At 25.3% G+C, this 21,806-nt stretch overlaps 1 protein-coding gene across 2 annotated transcripts in view; it reads right to left on the bottom strand.

Moving 5' to 3' along the window:
• Positions 1-21,806, bottom strand: part of LOC122505869 (centrosomal protein of 135 kDa) — a 78,020-nt gene that overhangs the window by 2,070 nt on the left and 54,144 nt on the right. For both annotated transcript variants that reach the window (XM_043617736.1, XM_043617737.1), the window contains exons 13-17: positions 11,181-11,460; positions 8,254-8,451; positions 7,982-8,158; positions 6,863-7,065; positions 3,760-3,891 (exon numbers count right to left, since the gene is read on the bottom strand). In XM_043617736.1, coding sequence (XP_043473671.1) covers positions 3,760-3,891; positions 6,863-7,065; positions 7,982-8,158; positions 8,254-8,451; positions 11,181-11,460 — 990 coding nt within the window. The remainder of the gene's footprint in view (positions 1-3,759; positions 3,892-6,862; positions 7,066-7,981; positions 8,159-8,253; positions 8,452-11,180; positions 11,461-21,806) is intronic.

The raw sequence follows: 21,806 nt of genomic DNA, 5'->3' as shown, positions 1-21,806 counted from the left end.
TCATTTTTTAATGTATTCTTTGAAAAATGAAATTTGAAGAAACATTCAATTATTCAATAAATTGTTTATTTTTGTATTTAAATAATTTAATTCTAGTAGAATTTTCTAATAAAAATTGATTGAAAAATGAATTTCAGTTCAAATTTTAGTTTATAATTGAATATTAAAAGCAAACTGTATAACTTTTTGAAATTCAATAACTTTTTCAAAATTATTTCTTCATTTCAATTCAATTATTATTTTCTGGAATTTTTAACTGAAATTCTTCTTTAAATCAATTATTTTGAATAATTTTTTAAAAAGTTCTTTGAGAATTTCCAAATCCATTTATTTACAATTAAATTTTACGAAATTTCAATTATTCGGAAATTCTTTAATTAAGTATACATTAGTAAAGAAAAACTTCAAATAATTTAAAAACGAATCCGCAATTAAACTTATTCAAAAAAAATTAATTCTACTGAATTGTTTGTTAAAAATATGAAAAATTCGGATTTTCAAAGATTTTAATTTTGAAACCATTTTAAAATTCAATTATTTCTAAAAATTCATGATATAATGCTTTAAAAATTCTATTATTATCTAAAATTTTAACTAAAATTAATTTTTAAATCAATAACAAAAATAAATAATTTATTAAATGTTTCTTAAAATTTTAATCTCGTAAAGAATTTTATAAATAAATTTTTAAATAATTGAATTTTTTGACGAATTTTAATGAAAGTTTTAAGAATAATTACATTATTTGAGGAATTTGATTAAAATTATATTAAAAAGAATTCAAACCCTGTAAAACATTTTATTAATTTCGACAAGAATTCTATTAAAGTTTCTAAAAATAATTGGATTTCGGAGCAGAATTATTTTATTTCTAAAGATAGTTGAAATTTTGACGAGAATTTGTTTTTGAATTTTTCAATATAATTGGATTTTTGCGAAGAATTTTATTACTTTTCAAAATAATTGAATTTATGCAATCATTTGTAACTTCTCCAAAATTCAATTTTTTTTGTGCTATAATTAATTTTTTTAAAAATAATTGAATTCTTTTGAAAAATTTTATAAAAATAGTGGATATAAAAAATCATTGAATTGAAGAAATTTTTTGAAAATAATTGAAATTTTGCCAAGAATTTTCTTAAAGTGTTGTTTCTGAAAATTGAATTCTTATAAAGAGTTTTATTAATAAATTTTTAAATAATTCAATTCATTTGACGAATTTTAATAAAATTTTCAAGAATAATTACATTTTACGAGAAATTCCATTAAAATTGTATTAAAAATAATTGAAATTCTGCAATAAGATTTATTATTTATGAAAAAAATTGAATTTCTGAATTTTATCATTTACAAACAAAAAATTGAATTCCTGTAAAAATTATTTTTTTAAAACAAAATTATTTATGAAAATAATTAAATGCCTAAGAAGAATTTTATTATTTACGAAAATAATTTAATTCCTGTAAAAATTTTATTTATTTATGAAAATAATTGAATGATTGCGAAGAAAGTTTTTAAAAATTGGTAAATAATTGAATTCCTGTGAAATTTTTATTATTTATGAAAATAATTTAAGGTTTGCGTAGAATTTTATTAAGTTTTTTTTAAATAATTGAATTCTTATGAAAAATTTTATTAAAATAGTAAATATTAAAAATCATTGAATTGAGGAAAATTTTTGAAAATAATTGAAATTTTGACATTAATTTTATTAAAATTTTTGAAATTAATTGAATTTCAGAGAAGAATTTAATTATTTCTAAAGATAATTGAAATTTTGACGAGAATTTAAAAAAATTTTTGAACATAATTGAATTTCGGAGAAGAATTTTTATTACTTTTGAAAATAATTGAATTTCTGCAATGATTTGTAATTTCTCTAAAATTCTTCAAATTATATCGTACACAATTTACGAACTTTTCGTCTTTTCTCAATCAAATTAATTACGGTTCGAGCCCTGCTTATTTACTGTTGTTTTGAAAAAGTAATTCTCTCTTGTACGAAAAAAAATGTATTTATTAAAAAAAAAAATGAATATCACAAAATCCAGTAAACTAAATAGTAGCAAATATAAAAATTGACAAAAAAAGGACGTATCTGAAAAAGGGATTTTTTCGAAGTTAATGGAAATTGTAGGTCTGCAAAGGCTGCGTGGATTCTAATCCAGAATAAGAGGTAAGGGATGCGGGTGATAATCTGATGGTAGCGTCACTAGCACTGCTAGATTTTGTGGTTGAACATTTGCATATTTGGTAGCTTAACGATCGATTCGTCGGTGCATTAGAAGAATGAATGCCGGACGGAATAGCATTGTACGGCTTCTTCAGCCAATCTCTTTGTCTAACCAATATTCATACAACAAACTTTTTATCAATTTCTGAATAAAACATATTTTTAAAAAACTAAGGGAAATTTTTCTTTTAAATACTTTCTTGAAAACTAATTTCAATTCAGAAAGAATTGTTTTAATATTTATTACAGATGTTGAAAAATAGATGAAAACAAAATTTTTCTATCTCCTTAATTAAATTATAGATAAAATATAATTATTTTGTTGTTAATATAAATATAGCTTTTAAATTCACATCTAGCAAAATTATAAGCATAAAATATTCAAGATCTGTGTAAATAAATGTTGAATTAAATTACTAATAGAATTTTTGTCGTTGCTGTTAAAATAATAACAAATTTAATGCTATTTTAGATTTAGTACAGAAATATTTTATAACTATAATATTTTATATCTATAATCAATTTTATATTTTTTAAATTATTAATAATTAAATATATAAATTATATGTACATATTTTTTATTACGTTGATTTTTTTACTATCAATAAATATTCATACTTCAGGCTGCACAGTATAAATAGATGAAAAAAATAAGTATCAGCAACTTTTTTCCCACTTAAATTTTATTTAATTTGCAAACTTATAAGGATTTAAAAATTTTAAAAAGTATTTTCCTATTTACACTTTATTCTTATCACTTTAAATTATGAGCAAACTAAATTTTAAAAACCCAGAACCTCATAAATTTTCAACCATTTTCAGTTTTTAAAATTTCAAAATGGCGGATGCAATATGGCGGACAAGTTTTTTTAAAAATCGATCGAATTCTCCTCAAATTCGTTACTCGGGGGTTTTTGTGGTCGCTAATTACGAATCTGATATGTTAGATTTTGAAAATTAAAAATACCGGATTCCCCTAGGAAAATATTGGACTAAATGGAAAAAATATTTTCACCAAAAAATTACTATCTGTTAGTACTACAAAAGCCCTCAGTTTAGGCACGATTGGAGAAAATTTTTTTTTCCTTTGATCACTTCCTGTGGAATCGCTCATATATAGTTTATAATATTTTCCTAAGAAGTAGTTGTTTAAGTCTAATTTTTCAAAAAATAATGACGATGTGTTGTTTTAAAACCAATTATTTCTTCAATCAATTTAAAAAAAGTACTTAATACTGTGAAGCCTGAAGCATTCTTCATAAAAATAAATTAGTTTCTAATGTTTCATTCCACGCTAACCTGCTTGGTGATCGCTCCCATGTACCACTAGAACTGAAATGTCTACTACGAGATGTTCGATTGTATTCTCGAGGAGTATTTGAAGAACTGGAAGGAGAGGGTCGAGGAGATTGACAATGACAACATGATGAAGGTTTTTCTAGGCTTAATATAGATGGGATAATAAAATATTATGCAGACGTGCAGAAATTTTTTCTCTATAATTAGTGAAATAGCAAAATATGTACCTTCTGGTTTCTTCCTCTTTGCGCGCTCGATCAAAGCGTTCGTTTGTGACTTGTCTTCGTAATTCGCTCACTTGTTTACTATATTCAGCTGCTTGATTCTGATATTTCTTCAGCTCTGACGAATTGGAAGACCTTAAAATTAACAAATTAAATTACTTGTCTATTATGTTAAAAAGCGATTGTTTTTAGAGTAAATATTTTCATACAACTTATAAAGATACAAATCAAATTTCAGCATGATCACACAAATGTGCGTGTAATTTTTTTTTTTTAAAATATTTTTAAAAAAAAATTTTTTTTGGGTAAAAATAAAATCAGTGTCAGGCTTCACAGTCTGTCCCCTATTTCCCTAAAAGTCCCCTTTTTTAATTTTGGCCCCTAAACGTATCCTATTTTGCAAATTTCCCCTATTTTTTTCGTCGCAGGAAATCAATTATTTTCAGTAATTTTTAAGTAATTTTGCAAAAGAATTCAATTATCTTGATAACCAACAAAATTCTCCCCATAAAATCAATTATTTTAAAGATTTTTAATGAAATTCTTTTCCAAAATTCAATTATTTTGATAAATATCAAAATTATTCTCAAGAATTCAATTATTGTCAAAAATTTTAATTAAATTCTTGTCAAAATTCCAATTATTTAAACAAAATTTAATAAAATACTTTGCACGAATTCAATTATTTTTTATAAATTTTAATGAATATCTCGTCAAGAATTCAATTATTTTTATAAATAGCAAAATTTTTCGCCAAAAATTCAATTATTTTCAAAAATTTAAATAAAATTCTTTGCAACATTTCAATTATTTTTAAAAGTTTTTCGCAATGCAATTTTTTCAATATTTACTATTTTCATAAAATTTATCAACAGATTTAATTATAGAAAAAACTTGTTGATACAATTCTACGAAAAGATTCAATATTATTTTCATAAATAATAAAATTTCATTTACGAATTCAATTATTTTCATCGCAGAATTTCAAATATTTTTAATACAATTTTAAATAAATTCCTTGAAAAATGCAATTATTATTCAAAATTGTATTGAAACTTGAGGAAAGAATTCAATTTTAAGAAACATTCAATTATTCAATAAAACAATAAAATTCGTTGCAATAATTCAAATATTTTCCTAAATAACATTTAATTCGTCGCAGAAAATCAATTATTTTCAACAATTTTTAAGTAATTCTGCAAAAGAATTCAATTATCTTGATAAACAACAAAATTGCATAAATTCTTTCCATAAAATAAATTATTCTAAGGAATTTTAATAAAATTCTTTTCCAAAATTCAATTATTTTGTTAATTATCAATATTTATCAGAAGAATTAAATTCTTTTGAAAAGTAATAAAATACTTTGCAGAAATTAAATTATTTTCAAATTTTTTTAAAAATTCTCGTCAAGAATTAAATTATCTTTATAAATAGATAGGGAAATTGTTCTCAAGAATTAAATTATTGTCAAAATTTTTTTTTAAATTCTTCTCAAGAAGTCAATTATTTTCAAAAATTTTAATAAAATTCTTCTCATCAATTTAATTGTTTTCAAAAATTATTATTTAAATTCTTCTCAGGAATTCAATTATTTTTAAAAAATTTAATAATATTCTTCAAAAAGTTTTCAATTGTTTTCAAAAAATTGTTATAAAATTCTTTAATATAATAAATTTCATTAGAATTTTAATTAAATTCCTTAAAAGAAATAAAATATTTTCAAAAGTTGTTAATACAATTCTTCGTAGAAATTAAATTTTAAGAAACATTTAATATTATTTATTTTTGTATTTAAATAATTGATTTCTTGTAGAATTAAATTATTGTTTTTCGTACTTTTAACTAACAATTCTGAAGAATTAATTTTTTTTGAAAAAGTTTAATTGAATAATAATAATTGATGTTATTGATTTAAAGTAGAATTTTAGAATTCTAGAAAATAATAATTGAATAGAAATGAAGAAAATAATTTTTGAAGAAGTAACAGTAACAATATTCTTATAATAATAAACTAATAATTTTGTCAGTCGGTCATCTTTATGTTTTATAATAATATTCTTATGAGTTGTTCAATTTGAAAAGAGGTTTGAATTTGAAATTTCTGAACATCTTAATTCCAATGAATTCCAAACAATTAAAATTTGGTAAAATCTTTTAAAAATAATTGAATTTTTGAAAAATGTAAAAATTTAGTCAAATTTTTGAAGAATTCTAATTATAAATATGACCATGATTTCTCTGAAATTTTAATAAGACTAAAAAAGTAAATTTTTATTTACTTTGTTCGAAGATTAACTGAATCTTAAAAAATTATGATAAAACAATTCTAAGAATTAGTTTTTAAAAATATTTAAAAGCAATTTTTCGAAAATAATTGAATTTCTAAAAAAACAAATTTGTATAATTTAAAAAAACTAATTTATTTTTTGATGAATTTCATTAAAATATTTGATAATTCAATTATTTTCAAAAATTTGCAATTAAAATTTTTCAAAAGTTGATTTTTAAAAATTGTAACAAAAACTTGAGAAAAATTAATTATTTTCAATTAAATTTAACAAGATTTGAATTATTCAAAAATATTTTTATTATAGATATATTTGAAAAATTTAATTATCTTAAAAAATGATTCAGAAATAATTTTTTGAAATATTTGTTTATAGTTAGCTTCCGAATATAAAAATTGAAACAAAATGCATTTTATAGTAAAAAATATGGTATTTTGTTGCAATATTTTGAAGAAAAGTCGAAAAAGTCGCAATTTTTTAAAATAAGTCGAAAAAAGTCTAAATTTTCTTAATTTCCCTGATTTTACTAATTTTACTGACATGTGGCCACCCTGAAAATAAAGAGTAAAAACACTGTTTAATTCGTTTTATGAAGAAAAAAACTAACCTACAATAAAGAAAAATTATTTAAAATGTTCATTTTTTTCAAGCTGCTGACTAATAATTTCGATAATAATATTTATAATAATATTATTATTGATAATAATATTCAAATTTTAATTTTAAAAAAGTGTCTAAATTTAAAAAACAAAATTAATATTTTCTAGTTACTAGACGACAGAAATTAAAATTTAAAAAATATAACATTTTCTTACAGTTTGCAATGAAGCTCCGAGTTTTTCTGTTTCAGTCTTAAGATTTCATTTTGCAATTCCTGATTGGCAGTTTGGGTATTCATCGACTCCTGTCTAGATTGATCCAAAAGATCTTCTAAACGATCAATTGCAGCATTATCTCTGTTTATTTGATCTTGAACGACTGAATTTTCTGTTCTCAATCGAGTGAGTTGTGATTCAAACTGAAGTCATAAGAAAAAAAGAAAAACTATTTTACAAGTGTTCTGTGAAAGAATGTTACAATCTCAATTCATAGAGATGAATATCAACGAATAAATTCCCTATTAAATTATTAAAGTTAAACATATTTTTGTTTTATATTAAAAGAAGATATTAACATGCAAAAAATATTGTCTTACTATTTACAATGTGATATCACATAGTATTGTGTACAGAAAATTTTTCCAAAAATTTATTTATTATCTAAAATGGAGTTTTACTGTCATTTACAATTTTTTTTTTGGAGTTCAAAAACAATTGATAGCCGCTTATTGCACAATTCATTTTGTTTAAATTATGTAAAAAAAATAAGAATTAAAGTAAATTTTATATTTTAAAGAATTTTATTTTTTTTTTCTTTAAAAATTATCTGTTAAATATAATTGGATTTTTGAAAATACATTATTATTTATGAATTTACAAAAATTATTCTCTTTAAATAATTCAATTTTCCTATAGTTGATTTCTGATAGGAATTTTAAAATTCTTTGAAAATTTAAGGGAAGCAAATGTAATTTAAAAATTTTTATTTTTAAAAAATTATTAATCACATTATTTGTTTTTAAAAAATTCTTAAAGCTTTGAATAATTTTGTTCTAAAATTCTAAAAAAGTAATTGAATTTTTAACTGATTTAGAAATTCCGAAAAAATTCCTTTCTTGAAAAAATGTAATTAAATTTTTTTTTAAATAATTGTATTTCCAAAGATAATTTAAAAAATTGAAATAATTGAATATTTTGTCAAATTTCATTGATTTAAATTTTATATTTTAATGAATTTTATTTGTTTACTTTTAAAAATTATTTTGAAATATAAAAGAAAAAAAAAGAATACCACGATTATTATAATTAATTAATAATAATAGAATTATTTTTCACCTGCGAATTTACAGAATCCCTTTCGCCTAATTGTTGCAAAAGATTATCCTTTTGCTGATCTAATTTCACACAAAGATCTCTAACAGCATTTAGATCAGATTCTGCTCTAATTCTTTGATCTTCTTGTTGTCTTAATTCCGTTTCCAAAGTGGCGACATTTTGTGTTAAATTAATAATCTAGAAAAATAATTATCATTTTCTTTTGATTAATATATAAATTTTGTATAAGTAAACGCAAATATTAAAATTAAGAGAATTTTTGAGCTACACACCTGTGCTTCACAACCTTTTATTAAATTTTCTTTATCTGCAACTTGATGATCAAGATCTAAGAGTCGATCTCGAGCGGACTGAAGAGCTCCTCTTGCCTCAGCAGCTTCGGATTCTAAACTATGATTACTGTTCTCCAAAACTGTTGCTTCTAAACTTAAACTTCGAAAATGATTCAACATGTCCGTTCTCTCAGTTTCCTGAAACATTTTTAATAATTATAATAATTATATCGATGAATAATAAATTTCACAATTTTTACATCTTAAACATCTTTCGCATTATACTTTTTAAAGGCAATTTTACTTCAAACTATAAATTAAATTTCTCCAAATTATAATTATAAATAAATAAAACATATTTATGCTATCAATATAGCATTCAATATTCAATTATAATCTAAAATTTTAACTAAAAATCATTTTTATGAAATGAAAAAAAATTTTTATTAGAAAATTCTACTAGAATTCAATTATTTAAATACAAATAAAATGCAAATAAATAATTTATTGAATAATTGAATGTTTCTTAAAATTGAATTCTCATAAAGAATTTTATCAACAAATTTTTAAATAATTATTAAATTCTTTGGACGAATTTTAATAAAATTTTTAAGAATAATTACATTTTTCGAAGAATTCAATTAAAATTGTACAAAAAATAATTAAAATTTTACAATAAGATTTATTAACTATGAAAAAAATTGAATTCCGAAAAAGAATTTTATTATTTTTTAACATAATTAAATTTCTGCGAAGAATTTTATTACTTTTGAAAATAATTGAATTTCTGCAATAATTTGTAATTTTTCCAAAATTAAATTTTTTTTTCGTGTTATTAACTAAAATTCTTTTATAAATGCATTATTTTTAATAATTTTTGAAAACATTCTTTGAGAATTTTCAAATTCATTTGTTTACAATTCAATTTTACAAAATTTCAATTATTCGTAAATTCTTCAATTAAATAAAAAAATTCAAATTTTCAAAGATTTTAATATGAAACCTTTTCAAAATTCAATTATTTCTAAAAATTTATGCTATAATGATTTTAATATTCAATTATAATAATCTAAATTTTTTAATGAAATATTCATTTTTAAATCAATTTTTATTAGAAAATTCTACTAGAATTCAATTATTTAAATATACAAAAATAAACAATTTATTGAATAATTGAATGTTTTTTAAAATTGAATTCTTTTGACGAATTTAAATAAAATTTTAATTAATAATTGCATTTTTCAAAGAATACATTAAAAATTTTATTGAAAATAATTGAAATTCTTCAATGAGTTTTATTATTTATATGAAAATAATTGAATTCCTAAAAAGAATTTAATTATTTACGAAAATAATTGAAACCCTGTAAAAATTTTATTTATTTATGAAAATAATTGAATGATTGCGAAGAAATTTATAAAAAATTTGTAAATCATTGAATTCCTGTAATAGTAAAATAGATTATTAAAATATAATAATTAACTTTACTTTTTTTTACTTTTTTTAAAAATAAAATTATTACTTTAAAAATATGAAAATTTCAGATTATCAAAGATTTTAATTTGAAACCTTTTCAAAATTCAATTATTTAAAAAAACTCACACTTTACTGCTTTCAAAATTCAATTATAATCTAAAATTTTAACTGAAATCCATTTTTAAATCAATTTTTATTAGAAAAATCTACTAGAATTCAATTATTTAAATACAAAAATAAATAATTTATTGAATAATATTGAATGTTTCTTGAAATTGAAGTTTTTTAAAGAATTTAAATAAAATTTTAATGAAGAATTACATTTTTCAAATAATACATTAAAAAATGCATTAAAAATAATTCAAATTCTAAAAAAAATTTAATTATTTACGAAAATAATTTAATTCCTGTAAAAATTTTTATTATTTATGAAAATAATTTAAGGTTTTCGTAGAATTTTATTAATTAAGTTTTTTTTTAAATAATTGAATTCTTTAGGAAAATTTAATTAAAGTAGTAAAAATTAAAAATAATTGAAATAACGAAAATTTTTGAAAATAATTAAAATTTTGCCAAGAGTTTAAAATCTTTGAAAATAATTGAATTTTGGAGAAGAATTTAATTATTTCTAAAAATAATTGAAATTTTGACGAGAATTTTATTAAAATTTTTGAAAATAATTGAATTTCGGAGAAGAATTTTAATATTTCTAAAAATAATTGAAATTTTGACGAGAATTTTTTTTAAGTTTTTGAAAATAATTGAATTTCGGAGAAGAATTTTATTATTTCTAAAAATAATTGAAATTTTGACGAGAATTTTATTAAAATTTTTGAAAATAATTGAATTTCGGAGAAGAATTTTATTATTTCTAAAAATAATTGAAATTTTGACGAGAATTTTTTTTAAGTTTTTGAAAATAATTGAATTTCGGAGAAGAATTTTATTATTTCTAAAAATAATTGAAATTTTGACGAGAATTTTTTTTAAGTTTTTGAAAATAATTGAATTTCGGAGAAGAATTTTATTATTTCTAAAAATAATTGAAATTTTGACGAGAATTTTATAAAAATTTTTGAAAATAATTGAATTTCGGAGAAGAATTTTAATATTTCTAAAGATAATAATTGAAATTTTGACGAGAATTTTATGAAAATGTATGAAAATAATTAAATTTCAGCGAAGAATTTTATTATTTTTTAAAATAATTGAAATTTTGACGAGAATTTAAAAAAATTTTTGAACATAATTGAATTTTTGCAAAGAATTTTATTACTTTTGAAAATAATTGAATTTTTGGGATTAATGGACCTAGTTCGAGCCCTGCAAATAGAATTTCAAATTTTTTAATACAAAATTTGAAGTCGAATTCAATTGTTTTTGTAAAATTTGAAAAATTATTTAATCTACATAAAAAAAGTATTTTTTTTTTGTAAAAAAGAGAAGTGCACCTTTTTCGTTAAAAGTTCTTCGATACGCCTAACTTCGCTGACATAAGTTTTAAGCTGCTTTTTCAGATCAAATGATTCTGCCCTCGAGGCGTCAAGTTCCCGTTGAAGTGTTCGCAGCTCACAAGTAACAGCCGCTAAATCGTCTTGAAGTCTCATATTTTCTTGTATTGCATTTTCACGGTCCATCGATGAACTCGTCATTTGTCTCTGAAGATTGTCCATGTCAATTTGCATGCCACGTACCTGTCGCTCCTTATCTGCACTCTGATCCACACAGATTCTGAAGGTTATAAAGAAAGTCAAGATTAATCTCATGCTTGATAAAATAAAATTATTCACATTTTAAATACCCTAAAAGCAACGTTTATTATTATCATTATCATCACAAGTAATAAAATATTCATCAAAAATAATAAATCAATGTTCATATATTTAATATATTTTAAAATATATTTCAAAAAAATATAATTTAAAAACTTATAAAAAAATATTTTCGTAATGATCTTCTTTTCTTAAAGTAAATAAATAAATAAATAAATAAATAAAATAAATTAAATAAATAAAATAAATAAATAAAATAGATTAAATAAATTAAATAAATTAAATGAATTAATTAAATAAATAAAATAAATAATTTTTTTTTTAAATTCTATAATAAAATATAATAGGAATAGTCCTGTAGAAGTTATGTAAACGCGAATATTAATTAATTGCTCGCAACATGAAACGAATAAATAAACATGTTGAGTTTTTTTTCTCTTTTTGTAAGTTATAACGGAACTATTTAATCTTATTGCATCTCTTCCTTTTCCTGCTTTTTTTTACAAACACTCTCAAGTCAATATTAACAATCCTTGTTTCTCGACTTTTTCTAATTATTGAAAGAACAACCGGTATTGAGACCTTGCAGGAGAAATGATTACCTAAATTGGACGCGTAAGTTTAAAGTTGTTGCATTATTTATAATGTCAAAGAAATAAAAATTTATTACACACCCTCAAAAAGATTTTGTTACTCCATAAGTTTGGAAAAAAATTCAATGCAATTTTTTTGCATTTTAAACAATATGATCTAACAGTAGAAAAAAAGGGAAAAAATTTTTTAAAAAATGTTTGAAGTTATATCATCCTAGAAAGCACAAAAGAGATCTTTCTAAGCCTTACGTAATACTTAAATGTCCTCTAATTTTATAGAAAGCTTCCGGCAAGCTTGTCATGTAAGTTTTGCAAGCTTGCATTGTATTAAATTGTTATATAATAATAATAATAATAATACAGAAAAACAAATTTGGGCCAACTTTTGGACCCGGAAAAGTAAGAACGTTTTTTAACGTATTTTTTTAAGCTGAATTCGAATCTATCCTTAGATAGAAGAAAAATTTTTACAATGCTTACACTCATGTAAAGACAGTATTGCAATCGAGATTTGCGATTGATCAATTAATATCATCGTTGGCAAATTCGAACAATCGACGGCATATTTTTTCCACAGTAGACTCGCACTATCTTTTTAGTTAGTAATCGATACAATGCTTGGCCCCTGTTAATTCCATACATTTATTTTAATGTATGGTTCTGATGTAATCAAACTTTATTTGCTAATTATCAGAAAGGTTAAATAAAATAAAAAACAATTAGAGAAATTCACTCTAATTTCAAACTGTATTTTTGTATAATATCAATGTTACAACTGGTTGTGTGTAAAGTTTTAATTTCGCGGTGTGTGTAATGTAAAAAGGAATTATTCTTTGCTTACAAGGTTCAAATTGTATCTGACGTTTTTTCGGAAAAGTTTTTAGAAGTGAGGTATTGGGGATGAGAGGGATGTGCCAAATTTGGCAAAGGAGGGATTGGTTTGTCTATGATTGGTTACTTATAGGAAAAACCCAAAAAGGCGGAGGTACAGAAAATGCATAAGGTTCGTGTGTATGTGTGAGTAATTACAACGACGAGTTATTGTTATGCTTGAACAATGGTCTTAATCCTAAAGGGATAGATGGTCCATGCTTGGCCTAATAAAACATTTTTATGATAGCTTTTTTCTAAATTACCACTCGACAATTTAGACTAGCAAATTACGGTTCTTAGAAAAATACAAGGTTTGAAATGAATTTTTCATACTTTAAAGAAAATGTATAATATTCAATGCAAAGGATAATCCGAGAATTTATTTTAGTGTTGTAAATTTTGAGTTTTTGTTCGCTAAAATTTTGAGTTTGTTAATTTTGTGAATGTAATATAAATTATATTAATAAAATATAAATATAATATAAAATCAAATAAATAATTTTAAATTGTGATTTTAAATTAAATTGTTGCGACGCAACAGCCCCTTAAGAGAATTTTTAGGTTTAACTCATTGACAAAGTTACTGTATCTGTCAAAAATGTATTATAAAAGCACAAAGTAGAAGCAAATTTATTCTATTTTTAGTGTTGATAATGACACACGAGCAGGAAATTGTAAATAATAAATATTTAAATAAAATAACACAACTGTCAAAAAATACAGTTATTGGCCATATAAACACACAGTAATTGGCAGAGACAGTGATTAACCGCCTGTTACAAATAAATTTTCTGAGTGTAGTTAAAATCAATAGAAGAAAAAGAAAAGGTTATTCAAATACACATTGCGTAAATCTAAAATAATATCTTACTAACAATTCCTTTTTGTCGTATTTTACTTCATACAGTTACAGCATCGATGATAAAATGCTTGGATTTTACGCCGCCAATTAATAACGCTCATTATTTCCACAATAAAAGACAACACTGCGGCGGAGTATCCTATAACAAGCAAGTAACAGACGATCATAAGCAATTTTTCCTTACTGATTTCTTCAGGAGATGAAGGCCTATTTGGCTGCTTGTTATTTTCGTGCACAACAGAAGGCAGTAAACCGTGTTCTGATGCTTTGAGTATTACTTCATTGAAGCGATCAAGAAAAGGAGATCCGTCTCTCGCTAACCAGCTCACAATAAAATAAGACACAGGTTCTTGCAGTATTCTGCCGCTGTATTCTGAATGCTTCTTGAATTTGCTAACAATTATATCATTTGTAATACAAGTTACATTTGCATATTTCGTTAAGTGAGCCAAACATTCATTATCTGTATTCACAATAGAAGTATAATTTGCTTTCGTGCCTAGTTTTCGAATGTAACTAATAGGACTTTCAAGCATTGACTTTATTGAAACAGGAGATCCTAACGGCGTTAGTGACGAGTTGGCAAGTTCTTCAAGATTTGAAATTTGAGGTTCGGCTTGCAAAGAGATGTCCAAGATCACTGAGTAGAAATAACTGGAGTAGACAATGCAACTCAACAAGAATATTCCAAAAACTATTCTCTCCACTGTCTTCCCAGGTTCTCTGGTAACAGACGTGCCCATTATAATTCGACAGATGTTGAACAATTGCCAAGTTGTCCTGTTGAATTTTAAAATCCAAGCTGTTATTCGAATTCCTACAATTACAACCGTGGTTGCAAGTAACATGAACAGGAATTCCTTTGAAATTACGATTACTTTAGAGAACTTTAAAGTTACTGGAACCACAGCCTTTCCATTTCCAAAGTCCACAATGCGTATCAGAAGATTTTTTGAAGAAAGACTTTCTAAAATCATGAACCGCCTAAGATTTAAGATCATTTCCAGTTTCTTTTGGTAAATAGTCTCATACAATGCATGTGCATGTAAAGATGGAATTTTTGTAATTTTTAGAAAACAATGCATTGTTTTTGAAAAAATGTCTGCAAATCTCAAGTGGGATTTAAAATGATCTTTGTTGTCATTATGCTTCAAGAAACCGAGACCGAATTTTATTAGACTTCCATGTAGATTTAGAAGTTTGTTCGGAAACCATTTTGTCTGGGCTGTTATTTTATTAGCATTGTAAGTTTTCGCAAAAAGATTAATTTCATTCAAAATAGGCAGTCTGTCTGCTACCAATTCCAGGGATGTTTGGCTTTCTCTCAAGTGTTGCAAAACTGCAATGTCTAGAAAATCAAGAGACCAAAAATATTCTAGAATTTCTTTTATCGATTGAGATTCTTTTTGAGAAATGATGTTAATCAAACATTTTGGATACGAATGTCCCTGCGACAATAGTTTCAGTTGAATAAGTGCTAGAAACGTTTTACCCCAAGCGTCACCTTGATCGACATTGAGAATCATAATGAATAACGTCGTTCGTCTTGGTGGTCGTGCAGAAGGTGGAAAGTGTTTGTGTAGACTTTCGTTCAGTGTAGAGAAACTAGTACTGAACGATGGAAAATGGTGAGAAACATCTCTGATCAGATAGTCGGCGCTTGTACTTGAATTTTGGAGTAGATGATCGTCAGTGATAAACATTACCTGATGTAGTCTCGACTGCCTTCTTAAGTACTTAATTAATCCTCGAGTATATTTGCCGTCGCCTGCCTCTCCAAGCATGACCACGCCAAATAATGTTAAACAGAAACTAACCGTTATACACTTCATTATTATTTTTTATCCGACAATAACTAAACACGTTTTTATTTTAACGGTATTTAAATATCATTTATTCGATTCCTCATTTGCGTCTTAACTCTATGGTAGCTGAGTTTTGAGTAAGTTCATGGCAAAATACGTTATGAAGTTATATTTGAAAAACGATAGAAATTTTTTGTGGAAAATGTAAATGAAGGTTGGAGGAATCCTTTTGTAAATTGCTAAAAAGATATTAAATATATGCCTTTTACGACTGGAAATTGCAGGTTTACATATTTTTGTAATCTTTTGCTTGGTGACTATCTTTTTAGAAAACAAAAACAAACCTTTAATAGCGATAATATAAAAATCTGTTGTTTTAATAGTGTATAAGTAGTGTTCATTTACAAGCATAAATGCTGCTTGTTTCTGAAGTGGTTCCTCATAGATAATAATTGCGACTTCCCTTCTAACGAAGGAAGGAAAATTTCCATGAACTTTAGAATTAATATTTTCTAAAAATAGCTTTTTCCAATCGATAATTTTTTGCATTTTTTAATGTTGGAAAGAGAATCTTAAACGTGACATCGGCTTAGGTTTGGACGATTGAGGTTTATGTATATATTTCTAAATTTCTTTATGATTGACAAAATTTTATTATTTTCTGCACTTTCTTGTATATTTTTTTAACAATTTTTTTTAATTATTATCGACCGTAGCTCTACCTTAGTGTGTACGTGACGATACATGGATGCCACAAAGTGGGTCGATTCCATACAATGGGACACAAAATAGGTATTCCCCGATTGATAATAAACAATCAAACCACCTATACTGAGAAATATTTGGATTTTTTTATATTATCTTTACAGGCTTCATCAGTAACAGTTCATTTTTCAATTATTGAAAAATGAATATTCTGCTTGTTAAAATAAAGAAAAATTACAAAATTAGTAACAAAAATATCTGTCACAACCGATTTCAAAATTCCTGTGCAAGATCATGTATATTTTAATTTTGTTTATTTCTTTTTCGATACGTGATGTGATAGGCTGCTATTAATCACGAATTCCTGTTCAGCAAGGAAATTACGTTCTAAAATATTATGTCCTATTTTATTTGCAGAAAACAAGTTGAAATTGTTAGGACTGTGTAATTAATATTTTTATAGTATAATATCGTATTTTATTATTTTATACAGTTACAGAATTGACGACAAAATACATTTACTTTACATCAACAATTAATAACCATCATATTTATACATATAATAAACTAACATTGCAAGGCAGTGTCCTACAACCAGCAAATAAAAAAATTAAAGTTATCTTTTCTTTACTGATTTCTTCTGAAAACGAAAATCTATATTACATTAATAGAAAAATAAAATTCTAAGGAAATAATTTTTCAATAACAACAATAACTTTCTTACATTTTTTTGGAATCTGTCAGAATCAAGAAAAAAAGACAAAGGTTATTTTAATAGAGATGACGTAAAAAAAGAATAAGTTCTTTTTAAAAATACTAAAAAAAACTTGAAAAAGAAAAGATTATTCAAATACACATTGCGTAAATCTGAAATAAAATCTTACTAACAATTCCTTTTTGTCGTATTTTACTTCATACAGTTACAGCATCGATGATAAAATGCATGGATTTTACGCCGCCAATTAATAACGCTCATTATTTCCACAATAAAAGACAACATTGCGGCGGAGTATCCTATAACAAGCAAGTAACAGACGATCATAAACAATTTTTCCTTACTGATTTCTTCAGGAGATAAAGGCCTATTTGGCTGCTTGTTATTTTCGTACAGAACAGGAGGCAGTAAACCGTGTTCTGATGCTTTGAGTATTACTTCATTAAAGCGATCGAGAAAAGGAGATCCGTCTCTCGCAAACCAGCTCACAATAAAATAAGACACAGGTTCTTGCAGTATTCTGAATGCTTCTTGAATTTGCTAACAATTATATCATTTGTAATACAAGTTACATTTGCAAATTTCGTTAAGTAAGCCAAGCATTCATTATCTGAATTCACAATAGAGTCATTAGCTGCCTTTGCGCCTAGTTTTCGAATGTAATAAATAGGACTTTCAAGGATTGACTTTATTGATAAAGGAGATCCTAACGGCGTTAGAGACGAGTTGGCAAGTTCTTCGAGATTTGAAATTTAAGGTTCGGCTTGCAAAGAGATGTCCAAGATCACTGAGTAGAAATAACTCGAGTAGACAATGCAACTCAACAAGAATATTCCAAAAACTATTCTCTCCACTGTCTTCCCAGGTTCTCTGGTGACAGACGTTCCCATTATAATTCGACTGATGTTGAACAATTGCCAAGTTGTCCTGTTGAATTTTAAAATCCAAGCTGTTATTCGAATTCCTACAATTACAACCGTGGTTGCAAGTAACATGAACAGGAATTCCTTTGAAATTACGATTACTTTAGAGAACTTTAAAGTTACTGGAACCACAGCCTTTTCATTTCTAAAGTCCACAATGCGTATCAGAAGATTTTTTGAAGAAAGACTTTCTGAAATAATGAATTTCCTTAGATTCAAAAACATTTCCACTTTCTTTTGGTAAATCGTCTTAATAATTGACTGTGCATTCAAAGATGCAATATTTTCAATGATCAAATAACCATGCAATGTTTTTGAGAAAATGCTTGCAAATCTCAAGTAGGATTTAAAATGATCTTTTTCATAATCTTTCATTAAACCGAATCTTACTTTATATCCATGAAGGTTTAGAAGTTTGTTTGGAAACCATTTGGTCTGGGTTGATACTTTATTAGCGTTGTAAGTTTTCGCAAAAAGATTGATTTCATGCAAGATAGGCAGTCTGCCTGCTCCCAATTCCAAGGATGTTTCGTTTTCTGTTAAATGCTCCAAAACTGCAATGTCTAGAAAATCTTGAAACCAAAAATATTCTAGAATTTCCTTTATTGATAGAGACTCTTTTTGAGAAATGATGTTAATCAAACATTTTGGATACGAATGTCCCTGCGACAATAGTTTCAAATTCTTAAGTGCAAGAAACGTTTTACCCCAAACGTCACCTTGATCGTTATTGAGAATCATAATGAATAACGTCGTTCGTCTTGGTGGTCGTGAAGAAGGTGGAAAGTGTTCATGTAGACTTTCGTTCAGTGTAGAGAAACTAGTACTGAACGATGGAAAATGTCGAGAAACATCTCTGATCAGATAGTCGGCGCTTGAACTTGAATTTTGGAGTAGATGATCGTCAGTGATAAACATTACCTGATGTAGTCTCGACTGCCTTCTTAGATACTTCATTAATCCTCGAGTGTAGCTACCTCCAGCTGCCATTCCAAGAATGGTCACAACAAATAAAATTAAATAGAAGCTAAGATTTATACACTTCAGCATTATTTTTTACTTGTCAAGAACTAAACACTTTTTTACTTTCACGTTATTGAAATGTCGTTTATTCAATAAAATGTTGAAATCTTCATAAAACTTGACTTTAGTGTAGGCTTAGCAAACTCTGTTTAAGCAAACTGTTTACAAAAGGATCGTTCTAAAGTGTAATTATAAATGCGAAGTAATTATCACTGCCAGATGTAACTGTAGATTAAAAAAAGTATTGTATTTATTTGACTTTTACGATTCAAAAGTGGTATATATTTTATGTAGGTTTGTTTCTTTAATATCTCCCTTGGTTACTATCTTACTGAAAAATAAAAATCAACCTTTTGACCTTTTCTTGTGCAATATTTCAATGTCGTTCTTAGAAATGTAATTGTTGCCTGTTAATAAAATGAGTTACTATTAATAGGTTTTGAGACTTTGCTGCTTGTCGTAGAAAAAAATTTTCAATTAATATTTAGATCACCATATATTAAAATAACATCTTCATGTGAAAAATGACTCTGAATTAATGCTTCAAATAGAAAATCATATTAAGAATGTTTTAATTACAATAAGGGTGCAGTCTCATGTTAGCGCCAAATCTTTTTTTGAATGCGAAAACAATGAGAGTACAAGAGATATAGCATTTATATAAATGCTATATATTTTTTATTTAAGTCGTCTTTTGCACGTAGACCAAATTATGTAACAAAACATTTAATCTTCAGAGTATAGTCTTTTTTCTGCATATACTTGTTCTTAGGATTCGTTTGCATGTACCTTACATTTTTATTCTCCAAAAGCAAATGCTTTTGTGAGAAGAAAGTTCTGTAATGCTCTTCCTCATCCCAAAACCTTAAAAGATTGCTACTCTTCTTTGAACGGAGAACCGGGATTTACCTCAGAAAGCTTCGATGCTATACGGCGAAAAGTATCGAAAGCTGCCAAGAAAGGTCAAGAAGTTGTAGTTAGTCTAATGATTGATGGAATGTCAATCAAAAAAGGTTTACAATATCTGCCATCAAATGGCAAGGTCCGCGGATATGTAAATTTAAAGACAAATAGATGACAGCGATTCTATAAAATTAGCTAAAGAAACAGTTGTTCTAATGGTAATAGCAATAGACAATAGTTGGAAGCTTCCCATAGGATATGTTGTAGTTGATGGCATGGACTCAGCTACTACTTCCAAATGCTTTGATTTTATTACATAATATGAAGGTTACAGTAATTTCTTTAACTTTAGATGGCACTGCGGAACATTTGGCCGCGATAAAATTTCTGGGAGCTACATTCGACATGCCAAACCCGAAACCCTTCTTTCCTTACTCTTCCACCAAAGAAAAAGTCTTCCTTATATTCGATGCATGTCATATGTTAAAATTATTTCGGAATTGATTAGGGCAACTATTAGAGCAATTTTCGTGGTAGTTCAGCAACGGTTAGGTTCATTCTTTGTATCGATAGAATTTTTGATATTTTAAATTCAAGAAATCCTTTATGTAAAGGGTTTAAAGCTCTATTGCGTAGGTCGAATGCAGTTTTCTGTCGAGGAAGTATTTTAAAAGAAATTAATTATTTAAAAGGAATAACGCAAGTTGCAGGTGTGCCAGTTTGCAAAACTAGACGTTACGTTTCATTTGTCGGTTTCATAACGGCAGTAATGTCAATAACAAACATATATGATTTGAGGGTAAACTCAAAAGAGATATCAGGATGCATTTCCCTTGCGGAAACTTCCTGCTATCTTGGAGAGATCCGGCTCTGTTCTAACATTTTATGGTGTGATGTCATTATTCTCTGAAATCATTGCCAAATTCTTTACCAGAACATCAAGGACAGCTCAACAGTTGAGATCATTCTTGGGAAAATCCTACTTTTACATTAATAATGTCCCAATAATATGCATGAATAATCGATTATTAAAATAAGGATCTGTCCCGGTTTGAAAAGATTCACAAAATCCGTCAAAATTTTAATTTTGTTACAATTTAGTATAATAATTTAAAAAAATAAAACTTACAAATAACAAATTTAATTACAATAAAATCTGTTCAAATTCGTCGAAGATGAATTCTAAAAACAGTAATTAATATAATAATAGTACTTAATAATTCGGAAATATTTCTAATCATTGATTAATATGATTTATTTTTCTCAGTGCAAATTTTTATAAGTAAGATTTGATTTGAAATAAAAATAGAGTTAAATTTGTTACATATAGTCATTACGTAATAACGATTGCGATGCAAAGGATTACCAATTACCAAAAAAGATACTTCCGAATTTTTACTTGATTCACAATACTGTCGGATAGCTGTCGACTTTCACTCATCATGAGCATTGCATTCAGCATCCGCAATCGAATCTAAAAGCAGATGCGAAAGTGAAAATGCGCGAGCACACTATATATATAAGATCTTTAATACGCTCTTACACTTCCGGACGTCTTATGTTTCGTCATGTCACGTCCTTATATGACAATCACATGACATTAGCATATCAGTAATTTTATTCAATTTAAGCTTGAGGCGTTTAATAAGATGTTTAAGTGAGACAAAGCTTCGAACTTATAACTTCGCCCACACGATCTCAATTTAAGTTCAACTAAAAACAAGTTTTGTATCTCTCGATTCTTTCGTTTCTATTTTTTTAAGTAACTTTTCCAATATTTTAATTAATCACCGAAAATGTTTACAGATTCATATTAATTTTTGACGAAATGACAATATAATTACAGGATAATGTTAAAATATTTTTTTCTTATTTGCACTGATTCACTTAAAATACTATACAA

The sequence above is a fragment of the Leptopilina heterotoma genome, unplaced genomic scaffold (assembly GCF_015476425.1).
Source record: "Leptopilina heterotoma isolate Lh14 unplaced genomic scaffold, ASM1547642v1 Lhet_38, whole genome shotgun sequence".
In the NCBI taxonomy this organism is placed as follows: domain Eukaryota; kingdom Metazoa; phylum Arthropoda; class Insecta; order Hymenoptera; family Figitidae; genus Leptopilina; species Leptopilina heterotoma.
Note: the sequence above shows the minus strand (reverse complement) of the source record. Positions and strands in the feature narration are given on the sequence as shown.